Source organism: Melanaphis sacchari, unplaced genomic scaffold (assembly GCF_002803265.2).
Source record: "Melanaphis sacchari strain LSU unplaced genomic scaffold, SCAv2.0 Contig11_pilon_pilon, whole genome shotgun sequence".
In the NCBI taxonomy this organism is placed as follows: domain Eukaryota; kingdom Metazoa; phylum Arthropoda; class Insecta; order Hemiptera; family Aphididae; genus Melanaphis; species Melanaphis sacchari.
In genome coordinates, this window is record NW_020270469.1 from 6,573,122 (window position 1) to 6,586,335 (window position 13,214).

Sequence of the window (13,214 nt, forward strand, 5' to 3'; positions counted from 1 at the left end):
AATTATTTACTGCGTAACTCTGTAAAAAGTAATGATTATATGCCATAAATCTAAAGTTAAAATATTTAACTAGTACGTATGAAAAAGTTTCATTTCGTTTTAATATTTTATTTAGTGTAAACTAGTTTATTTATTGATTAAATATTAATATGTTTATAATTTACGTTAAAACTATATCGTCAGCTTACTACTAACTTTGTACCTATAAAAGAATCATAATATTAATAAGAAGAAGAAAAATTAAATTTAAAATGTAAATTTTATTTTTAATTATTATCTAAACAAATTACCCAAGCCGAATATTTAACTTAATACGCTGTCTACATTTTTTACATAAATACAAAATTATTTATTTTATTTTTAAATTCGAAGTGCGCTGATATAACTAATACTAATATGGTTAATTAATAATTATTATATTATGATATGGTGAACTTGACATTTTAAAACTGTAATAAAAAAAAAAAAATTAATCATATAGCTTATTTTAAAAATATAATCCTACTATTATTTTCAGTTATATAATTTTGCTGGAGTGTCGCCATTGGGCGGCTTTTCCTTCATGTTTTCTGGCTGTAACCTTAATTTTGTTGACACTTAAGCTTATTATACATAATTTGTTTAGATTGTTTAACTCAAATAAAGAACAAAAAAAAAAAAAAAGATATAATTTTGAATCTTGGTTGCATATATAGTCTTATTCTATATTAAAAACTACTACATCACAAAGATAATCTTTATCAAATTGGCTATTATCCTACACCTATTTATTATATTGAATTGTATAATAACTTCAAGTATGAGTAAATTTGCTATACATTATGGGTTTAATACAATATACTCAGATTTATTGGTTGAATTAATACCTATTAAATGTATTTAATTAATATTAAATACGTTTATTATTTAATGAAATATTGAATCTAATTTATTTATAAATATTAAATGAACATAAATAATTTTATAATCAAATTTATTAAAAAAATAAATAAATAATGATTAAATCCAGTATAAACATTTTGATTTAGTTTACATGAGAAATATAACATACAGAGAAGATAAAATTATCACTAAACTTTTTAAATCACATTTTTTAATACCTAATAGTTCTACAAGAATTAAACAATTAAAATAAATAATATAAAACTTAAATGAATATTTACAAAATCTAAAACGTAGGTATATATTAAATTATCTTCAAAATTATTATGCTGATTAAGCAAAATATAATTGAATACTTTTAAGTATAAAATTAAACGATGACCTAAGTTATTATTAAATAGATGATACGATTAGTCCTATAACAAATACCCTTAAGCACTACATCTGAACCTTTATCGCTTTAAGTTGACTTGTTTCTGGTTTCGAGTGTTTTGGATATTTTACTGGGGCAAACTTCGACAAAGACACACAAGTTTGAATCACAATCAAAACAGTTTCTCCAATAAATGGATAATCTCTTGGCAGGTTTTTAAGACGTCAAAATATGTACTCACCTATTTTGCTGGGAAAACTTAGTATGAGATAACAACTGTAGTTCTCAGAAAACTTAGTAGTAGATAAAAACAACTTGACGTATGTGCTTATATATATATATATATATATTCTGCATTATTCGTGATAATAATCGGTTTATAGCGAAGAAAATCTCTAACTTTTTATACTTACAGTTTCTTGGTTTCTTAGGAAATAAACTATAGAAATAAATTTATAGAATGGACAAAAAGCAGTTATTTAATGGAGTAAAAATTAATGTCACAATTATATTTTTTGTATCACATCTCTTAAATTAATGTACAAACTTGTAGACATAATATATTGCAATTAGTCTCGGATATGATATTTTGATTTGTAAACTTCAATGAACGACAATATAAGTTAATTCGATGATATGTAAAATTTGTTTTTTGAAGTAATTAAATAATGATTAAAATGATTCGAGTCTATGCCCTTACATTACTTTATATATATATTATACTTAATATATTACAAAATATATTTGCTCGATTAAAATATTTGCAATGACGATTGTATTATGACCAATAATTTTCTTAATGCATCTATGCATCTAATATAGTATATTAAATATACTATGTAACAAAATGTAAAGGTATGTACTAAATTATAAAACGTGAATCAGCTGATACTGCCAAAAATATTCATTAATTTTGATTTTTATTTGAAAATGTCTAATATCTAATAACAGTTGTGTAGAAATTGTATAAAACTTAAATTTATCATATTTTTCTATGGATTATAAGTGATAAACCTATGTTTATATTCTATTATTACTTAAAAATTTCAATTCTAAAATCGTCCAATTTAAAATCAAAAATAATTTACCTACCTTATAATAATACCTACTCTTCATTAATTTAAAATACTAGATCACAGTGTATCAACACGTTCATAAAAATCTTCCTCCTATTGATTACATTTTTTTAAATTGAAATCATTAATATCACAGTAGTTTCCATTTAAAATGCAATCGTTTTATTACCTACACCCACACATTGCCCCTTTATTCAGATAATTACAAACACTGCAAAAATATTGTTAAATATGAATGACCATAATTCTGTATTTCTTTATAAATGCACTATTATAAAACGGTATAATAAGATCTACATTTATATTTTTATATAAGTTTTATTGAAATTAAATAGATATATATCATAATATATATATATATATATATTTATTTTTATTGATTTTAAGCCCGGAAACTAAGACCATTAGCTTTAATAGGGCACGATAGATTTTTGAGTTTCTTGTAGGATTATAGAACAAGTGTATTTATGTGTGGGCCATAGATTCGTCGCTAAGAAACCGGGTGGTCACCCATTCAAGCACAATGGAGTCACAGGCTGATGATTGACTTCAGAACATGTTGGTGACTGAGGCCAATCACCACACCACACCAGATCACACAATATATATTTATAACTCTAATAGGCCATGTAAATTTTAGTATTTCAAAAAAAAACATTTGATTTGCTCAATGGTAGGTTTTTTTTAATTTTTCCGATAATGTGTTGTGACTATATTATATACTAAAATTTAATCACGAATGTATTTTCTCACACATGTTTATATATTTCATTTGAATATTTTTTTTTTTAACAAGTTTCCGTAAGTCGTATACAATTAATCACATATTCACATCTCATTAAAACGAAGTTTTCAGACGGTATAAGGATATAATATGGCATTATTAGAACCAATAAAGCAACTGTTTGAGATACTAGATATATGGATTTCTATCAAATTGCATCGACTTCAAATTATATTAAAAAATAATTATTTATAATTATAAACTTACGTAAACATGTGTAGTACCTACCACAGATATATATTAATATGTGGTTAATGCACATAATTATTACCAAATTGTTTTATACTTACTCAAATTACAGCCAGGTTTACTATACATCCACGTGGGGTCTACATCGAGATTATTGCTGATTGTATAGCTCATAGTAAATTTATTTCTCATGAATAAATAATATTATTTTATGTATAAACGTACACTCTATATTTACTAAAATTTATGAAAAAGTAATCTAGTTAATATGGGGAGCGTGAAACCTCCCGCTAGTCTCTTTGGCGTACAGTAAAATCCAGTAAAGGTGTTTTGAAGATAGTGATGGTAGGAGTAGTGCGAACCTGTGGTATTTAAAATATTATACAATTTCTCTCAAAGAAAAAAAGTTCTTGCTGCCACCACTACACAGCATTTCTAGGATACAAGTACACCGTATTTGATGAAACCTTTCTATACAGTATATTCAGTGACAGCTGTTGTGCGAGGTCGTTGAAAATTTGAAACAGCAAAACCACACCAAAATTACGTTGCCGGCGATGTATATAATGACGTGCCTTGAAGTTTGGGTTTTATACATACAAATACGATAGCTTTGAAGAATTTAATATATTATTACATATACCTACAAACTACAACGACCAATGGCGTCGATACCACCGTTTCTTAGTCCTCTCTCGGACGCTTATGACATACATCCCACAACGAACTTCCCACCCTCCAAACGTCCAATCATCCCCTAACCCACTAATCTCGCCTTCTCCTCTTAGAAATGGAACGTGCAGTGACTTTCCTAGATCGGTCATTTGCACCAACATTCTATTACATACCGTCATTACCACGAAATAGGTTCATATATACTTAATCCATGTGCCATTGAAGAAGTGTGCGTGTTCTTACCGTCGGTTAGGGTTGAAAGTAGCGGCCGATAAACTAGTGTTGTATAATATTATATTAAAATATATATTTTATACCTTTAAAGACCCGTATTTACATGTACATTATATACTAAAATAATATACTTCCGTACAATTGTTATTTATGTAACCCGAGTTTTACGGGTGAAATGCTTTTCGAAAACTGTTCATAGACCATGCTCGTACTACGTTACAAGACGAATAAAACAAGTATATAACATCAAATGTTTGCTATTATATAAACTATTACATTTTTAATATATTTTTATACTCCGTTACTGCGTCAGGTATATATTTTATACCCAAATGTATCAATAATCTTATTACGATGTTGTTCAAGTAAATAAACAAATATTAATAAATATTAAATGAAATTGTAGTTTTATATTTATTTAAAAATTAATTTATTCATAAGAATTCAATGGGATATGATTGATGATAAATTTTAAAAACACGTTAAGACCAATATCATTGTTAACACAAAATACTGTATGTTCGTGCTATGTACAATTTAAAGTTATGTATATTGTATACGTTTTAATACATACATATTGCGCCCGTCACGAAATTTTAGGAAAATAAACCTTTTCTCGTACCAGGTGGATCTGTGATATATAGTATTTAATAATATACAGTATAGTGTTTGTATGTTTATTTTCTCTCAATAAAAAATACTCATCAAAACGTAACACTTCTACTCCACTCTCACTACAATAATCTACTATAACGATCATTATGTAACTGGACAACGCTGTGGAATGTTCTCTTTCGCGGTCCCGTCACGCGAACTCATGACCTTTTTCCTGCTGACGTACACACGCCATATATTATGTATATTTGTATAGTGTTATTTCACCATTCGGACATAATGATGGACGCGTTTTTGGTTTTTAGGTATTAAATCATATTGACAATACTTGTTAATTGGTATTTTCCGTTTGACGATGCAATGTAAATTCGTATGTAATTATGTACATCATATAAGTTTGTTTTTCTGAAAAAAAAACTGCCATCATTATGGTCCTCTCTTTTACCAATAACTTTTTATGTAAAACTTTCCGGCTGCTCGGATAATTTTTTGTATTTCGTTTTTAATAAACAAACTATCAATATTTCAAGGTGTGTGTGTATTAATAATATATATGGGATAGATAGTGATGTCCGCACGCCAATACAATATATTATTTTCATAAAAACATTCAGGGCGTTCATCACTCACGGGCTCACCACGTTTCCCTCCGTTCCCCATATATTATTTAGGAAGGTTTTAGCTACCGTAGAAATTCCAAACCCGTCATGTGCATATTATTGTTATATCCTCGAACCACCTTTTCACAGAAAGGTCGGGACCGTTTTTGGCGTATGCGACGTGAGTCTGGTGTATAAATACATATATCTTCGTATGATTCGAAGTTATCATCTTTGTGTACAAAACATCACAATCTCTTATAAAAATTCATCACGCGATTATGATAACAGCGTACTTCCACCACTACAGTAAATTGCAATTATATATCATAATAATTGAATATATTTTTTCAGACGGAATAATTAGCTATACGATCCCGTTGGACGGACCTGCAAGTGATATTACGGACGTATCAGACCTTTCGTATGACGGTGTGGTACGTGGTGACAAAATTCAAGGAGGTCTCGGACGTTTGGTCGACGGTGTGCGCGGAGAGGACAACTATAAAATGGATATCGGTTACGGAAAAGGTAACACAATACTACTATAAAAACACTAAGTTTTATATTGAACTATTCAAAAGCATCTTATGAACTGAATTATTATGGTACAACACTATGAAAATAACAAAGTATAACTTTTATGATTAATAAATGATTTTATAATTATTCGATAAAATATTTCAATTATAATACATATCAATTAAATCTGTGTGATTAACAAAACCGTGGTTTTTTTATTATTTTAATGATTATATTATATTGTCATCAATGTTTATATTGCATATACGCATTAAATATATGAATTAAATGCTCAACTTTAAAGTAATAACAATTTTTGACTACGGTGCACCACTGGTACTTTATTGTGACTAATACCCGTATAATAAATTTAATTAATCTAATCTGTAAATTTTATGATGCAATATAATGGCATCCGTTTAACCGATAAAATATACCAAAAAGTAAAACCTCATCTTCCAAAATATATTATCCAGGAACGGTAAGCACGTATTATTAATCCAAGCGACAGCAGCGTTCTTATACGTAATCGCTCACGAACGACCCATTGTTATATATATATATATTACGCGCATTTATATTATATCTGTCTAATTTTATAGCTCGTTGTCGAATAATAATTTTACCTCCTCAGCTGTACTGTGTTCGATGGCAGAAAGTATAAAGTAGTCATATTAATAACAATAATATATATATTAGCGTTTACCATAAAGAACAACAGCTACGATGACGATGATGATGATGATTATCATGATTATCATCATGATAATAGACACTTATTTCAATATTAGTATAGAGAATATTTTACAGTATAAGTATATAGCATATTCTTCGCATATATTATTATTATGATCGTTATTAACATCGCGGGCATCTGCAGGAGTGACGGCAGTGGGCCATTTTATTCAATTAATATTTTTGCCGCGCGCTAAACTTTTGAAGCGCAGCCGGTTTGTGCTGGCGGAATGTGACGTTTGTAAAAGCTAATGATATGAACATTTTAATAAGCCCCAGGAAACTTGCACGCGTTCTGCTGCAGTCTCCGCGTGTATATAAATAATAATTCATGTTTCAAAATCCCCGGCAATAACAATAACAAATAAACGTGCGTAACTTTGGAAAACGAAAGCCTTATAATATTTTCCACCAGCGATGGGGGGTAGGAGATCGGCGAGAAGTGGTGAGCGGGGTACAATGTGGGTGAAGGAGAAGGCAACGGCGGATGGTTGGACGGAAACGTAGGGGTTCATTATAACGGAATAGAGGTGAACGTATATATTGTATGCAATACGTATGTATATATATATAATGTTATATGCGTATAATTTTGAATATTACGACTCTCCAAGCATGACATGAAATACGATAAAGTAAATCGGGGAAAAACTATACTAATGGAACAACGGGTAATGACTGTGGGCTCCCTTCTACTCCGCACCACGTCACAGCCACATTCTAAGAGTTATTTAACTTTAACCCTTGAGCCTTCTACTACATCCCTCCCCATTTTTTTTTATTTTATTATTTTTTTTTTTTTTTTTTAATATACATAATATAATTATAACGTATATATACATCATTGAAATTTTTAATACAATGTATATTTTATAATGTAAAAACCATAATAACTGTAGCGGGGCAAGGGTCATAATAAGTTTACACAATACAGTGGCATATTATAAGTATAAACCATCGTGACTGTATCACACACAAACTTGCAAAATGATTTATACCTAAATGTCCGTGGCGAGAGAAAAAATTAAAATTAAATTCACACTTAAACATAATAATATAAAAATTATAACCAATTTTATCGTTACTTTTCTGGTGCAATTGGAACAGTAATAATAATTATAGTATAAGAAAAATAAAAAGCGACATGTCATTAAAATTTTGTAAAAAGTTTTTCAATGACTCTAATAAATGATTATCATTGAATTTTACTATAAACACTATGTAGACATATTATTTATAATATTTATATCGTCGGATTCTAAACGGCTCTCGTCAAAAAAAGGTATACGAACAGGTAAATTCCTAAATGCTTCCCGTTGAAAAAAAAATATTAAAATAAAACATATTGTAATTTGTATCTTAAAAAGTTATTATTTTCACTCTTATTGTATGTATATTATATATTTATATTTGTGTTGTGGATTACACAATAGGCAGCCACATAGTTTTTTACACATTTAAATATTATATTTAGCGCATTGATTAAAATATTAAATACTTTAGGATATTATAGGTTTAAAAAAATACATGTCTAAATATAATAATCTAATACTGAATATCAATGCATCTATTTGTAAGTAAAAATGTATTATAACCATAATAAAAGTTTTATGTATAACACTATTCTCATGGTTTTTATTAAATGTGCATAGTGCATACAATAATACAATAATATGATTTATAGTTATTAACATATATTTGTATCATAAAAATACAAGATAATAGTTTTAAAATAATATAAGATGAAATAATCTGAAATCATGATGACCACAGGAATGATTATTATAAAATGTAAAACTAATGAATCATTTAATTTGAAAAATTATTCAAAGGGAGTGGTCATGATGTTGGTAAAACTTATATTTCACTATCTATTTTTGTGTGACTTTTTCCGAAAACTACTTGAAAATTCGAAAAACAAATGACTTAAAGTACATTTTGTGTTCCACTCCAAACTCCGAAGATACTGCCTTGAACTGTTCAACATTTTTTACTGTTATAAAAAATTTAACAGAAAATAAAAACAAGTAAAAAAGTCTTATTATAAAACCAACAAATTCTATCTTTCACTTAGAATTAAAATAAGTAATAAAAAATATATTTGTTTGTGTCTAAATTATATCTTTCGTTGAGTAAAAAGTATTTTTTTTTTTTTTTTTTGGTTGTTTATCATATTTATTAATATTTATCTAATTTAATGTTTTATGATGATTAAATTGTTCTAAAAATTTTAGTATACTATTTAAGTACATAGTCGTTATTAATATAAATAAAAATCTTTCATTTTTGTAAGTTAAATTTATTTTAAATTTTAATGATGTATAAAATACTACGTATTGTAGCAATGTAGTGTTATACCTTGAAATGTCGAATAAATATGTAGGTAATTATGAAATTATTGGCAAAATAAATATGTTGTATGATCTACTAATATATTTTTTTATTTTATTTCAATCTCAACTTTAAATAAATTATATTATTAAATAATTTATAATAAAATTAATTTCATAAGGAATTGTCAAATAATTCTTTTTATTTTATTTTATTTTATTTAGGTAACGGATGGGTTGGATGGCATAAAGAATCTTTCTCAAAGGGATTTGTGGAACTTATATTCGAATTTAGCGAAGTAAGAAATTTTTCGGCTGTGCACATATTCACCAACAATTTTTTCAGCAAAAACGTACAGGTGAGTTGTTTTATGAAATTCTCAGAATGTCGTTTTTTATGTTATTATTCGAAATACACGTTAAAGTTATTTCATTTTATATTACAAAAGGGAATTTTCATAATAAATTCTAAAACTAGTGAAAACCTGCCGGTTATGGCTTAATGATCTCTTAGAAATAATATAAAAATCATAAGTTTCAAGTACTGTTGAAGTATGTTGTACAACTTCTTCATCCTTAAAACGGGATAAATGTGTGTGTGTGTGTGTGTGTGTGTAAATATATACTTGTGATAATGAAAACTCTGAGCTTATATTATGTCTGCGTATTCGCAATGTTCACATACCACATTTTAACTTGCTAACCTAAAACAATGGAAAAATCACAACAATAATGTGCTAATGAACTCCATAATATACAAAAATAAATTTTAGTCCTAATTATGTAAAAATATAATCAACAAAATGACTCGAAGTTGACTTCAACAAATTATTTTAATTTATTTTAGAATCTTCAAATATGTTTAAAAAAAACCCCGATAACATCACATACTGATATTTAAGTACTTACGTTTTATGAAAACAAATATGAAAAATAAAGAATAAAGATATCACAAAATTACACAATAAATACCCATTATGATGAGACGTTAATCGTACCTTTATAACCCTTTCGGTCTCCAGTGCTATTTCAATGGCATAATAAAAGAAACGTCGTTATCAAATTCAATTCAAATTATTTTTGCTATGTAATCATTGATTTATACGTAAACACATACGTCAAAAATAATAAGAAATCAATACGAACCCAAATAAAGTGATAGTATAAGTTAATTTATAACAAAATTGTTTATCAACATTTTTTTTCTTTATATCACCTTTTCTTCTAATTCCAAACTAATACAAGCACTAAAAATCCCATATTTAATTTTTTGAGGCTAAACTAATATTGTTAACATATTATGAAATGATTTTGTATTTATCAATTATCACTTAGCGCTATAATTTTATTATGTCGTAAACATTATGCCATTAAAATAGCAATTGGACATCATAATCATCATAAATTTCCTATCAATAAATATCAACGCTGCTTTTTTAATTTGTTTTTGGCCGTTCCTTCTTGTAATATTGTTTATTTGGCTTGTAAAACATTTTTTTTTAATTATAAAATATTTAAGATTTAAAAAAAAAATAAAAACTAAAATTAGATGATTTATTATTTAAATCTATATCCGTTCTTGCCCAATTACCATTAAGATGGCATAGACAGTCACGATCTTTAACGCTCAGCTGCCATTACAATGGAATGTCTCAATAACTTAGAACTTAGTGATCAAAAAATTCTCAAACTCAAAATAATTCTTAGTTTGGTCACTTGTATAAATAATTATGTAACAAATATTTTTATTTTTTTTTTTATGTCAGAACATAATTTGGGGCGAAAGGGTTAATAGACAACTATTAAAGCTAAAGTATAGGTACCTAATGTGTTGAATAATTCAAGATAAAAATAAAATAAATACCTTGTATCTTACGAATATACCATTATATATATAAACATGTACATTTACGTATTAAATAGTCAATTATCATCAATATAGGCTTATGGCAATTACATGTGTATAAATCACTGTTTAATGTATATTCACTGGAGGCGATTAGCTCAATTAAATATTTTAACTTTAAATTTATAACTTTAAAGGATTATACTGAATGAATTAAATCATTATTATAACGTTGTAAAAGTAAGTATAATGTCCACATTCCACGTACTCAATACTAAACTGTCAATACTTATCAATTAAAAATTATGCTTTTTCTATATTTACAATAAATAAATAAATTATCATTTTTATTCCATACAAACTACTTAATATTTTAATAGCAGTTTCTAAAGAACAAAGAATAATGATGTAATAATTTGTTTAATACAATTAAAAATGCGTTAATATTGTTAATTTTCGACGGAATAACACTTATATTATTATAGAGAGTCGCACTAATATTAATTTGTAAGTTTTTTTACATAATAATTATGAATGTTTGTGTAACCTAAATTAAATTGAATTAAAATATTATATACCTTTTTAATAACATTTATCATTTTTTTTTTTTATAAACATTTAGTTCTTAAATTATTTTGAAAAATGAATTTATCATTAGTCATTATTTCATTACTTACTAATTATAGCTTCATATATTTATCATAAGGACCTTTATATATTTATTATATTTTGGATCATTTTATATTTCTTTATTCCCATTATTGTTACATATAACCTTGTAAGTAAGAGTTTAGTATTTCAAATAAAAAATTTCACTTTTTGTAAAATATGTCAATGATTTTAAGAAAAATATAACGTTATAAAATACTATATCACTATTATCTTCAAAATTCGTTTTTTTTTTTTTTTTATCCAAATAATAACGTTAAGGTTTGTAATTTGTTAAAATATATTATATTTGAATATTTTCATTTAATTATTAATGACTCATGCTAATAATAATGAATTATAATACTACCATAGTTTTATACTAATGTAGTTTGAAATAATTATTAAACAATATTAAGTGGAAATACTAAGTAATAACTAATAAATACAAAACATTTTAAAATTTTATTTTATAATTTATTTTGAAATAATATGTTACGATTTTATAAACATTTATAGTACCATTATTTATATTGTATATATCATTAAATTAATAACCAGTTATATTAATACAATATATTCTGTTTCAAGTAAATCATATAAATATACAATAAACCTTTGATTCACTCATAGGAATATTACTAAAGCTTTAAATTTCAGGTAAATATTAAACAAATTAAATTCGATACTATATCATGATGACCATTTACTACTTTAAAAACAGAGTAGATATATCATAAACCAACCCACACACGATGATATGATAGTAGATAATAGTTTATAAGTTCTCATCACGTTCTATTTGTCATAATTAAAACTCTGACATTTATCATTTCTTAGTTTTTAGTATAGTATAACAATACAATAAGTAGGTATATAACATAAATTACGGAAACCATAATTAATCAAAACGTACAATGCATACATTTCGTATTATACAAACTATGATACCAAAATTATTTAAAATTATTATATTACTAACTGCGCCATTTAGTAAAACAAAAAGTTGAAGAATTTTAGCTGAAAAATAAACAACAATGAAACGTCTACCTGACACAATAGTTACAAAGATAAATAATTAGTTAGAATGTTAACAATTTTTATTATTAATAATAAAGTTTAAAGTCCGTTTATAACTTAAAAAATCTACAAACAAATATGTACATCGAAATATTTAAAAGCAAAATGTTAAATACATTTAATATTGTTTATGCGCCCATTATCCAAATAACAATAGTTATTGCGCAATTTTAATTGTGCGGGCTTACATGTAATTTATTTGACTATCGATTAACACAAATATACTAAAAAGTATTAAATAGTATTATTTAAAAATATAGTTTAATATTAGCGTTTCATAATTTCAGATTAGTAGTTTGTTTTTGTTTTACTGCCATTTCCCAGAATTCAACCCCACGCATTAACTTCACCCCGTAAATTTTCTGTATATTTTTAATATCTTTGCAGTATACACTATTAGTATACAATTCATTTTTTTTTAATGCAGAAAATGTATATCAGTATGTTGATGTAATGGCAATTATTAAACGTGTGTGTGTGTGTGTGTATTGTGTATTTGTATGTAGTGTTTATTATTATTAGTGTAGTGTGTGTTTATTATTATTTGTATTATTGTGTGTGTGGTATGTGTGTGGTATTGATGATATATCATCATCATCAATATTTTATCAATAATAAATAGAAAA

At 26.2% G+C, this 13,214-nt stretch overlaps 1 protein-coding gene across 2 annotated transcripts in view; it reads left to right on the plus strand.

The window, feature by feature from the left end:
* Window positions 1-13,214, plus strand: part of LOC112604223 (discoidin domain-containing receptor 2-like) — a 159,572-nt gene that overhangs the window by 126,884 nt on the left and 19,474 nt on the right. For both annotated transcript variants that reach the window (XM_025353159.1, XM_025353160.1), the window contains 2 exons: window positions 5,782-5,958; window positions 9,240-9,373. In XM_025353159.1, the coding sequence (XP_025208944.1) occupies window positions 5,782-5,958; window positions 9,240-9,373 (311 nt within the window). The remainder of the gene's footprint in view (window positions 1-5,781; window positions 5,959-9,239; window positions 9,374-13,214) is intronic.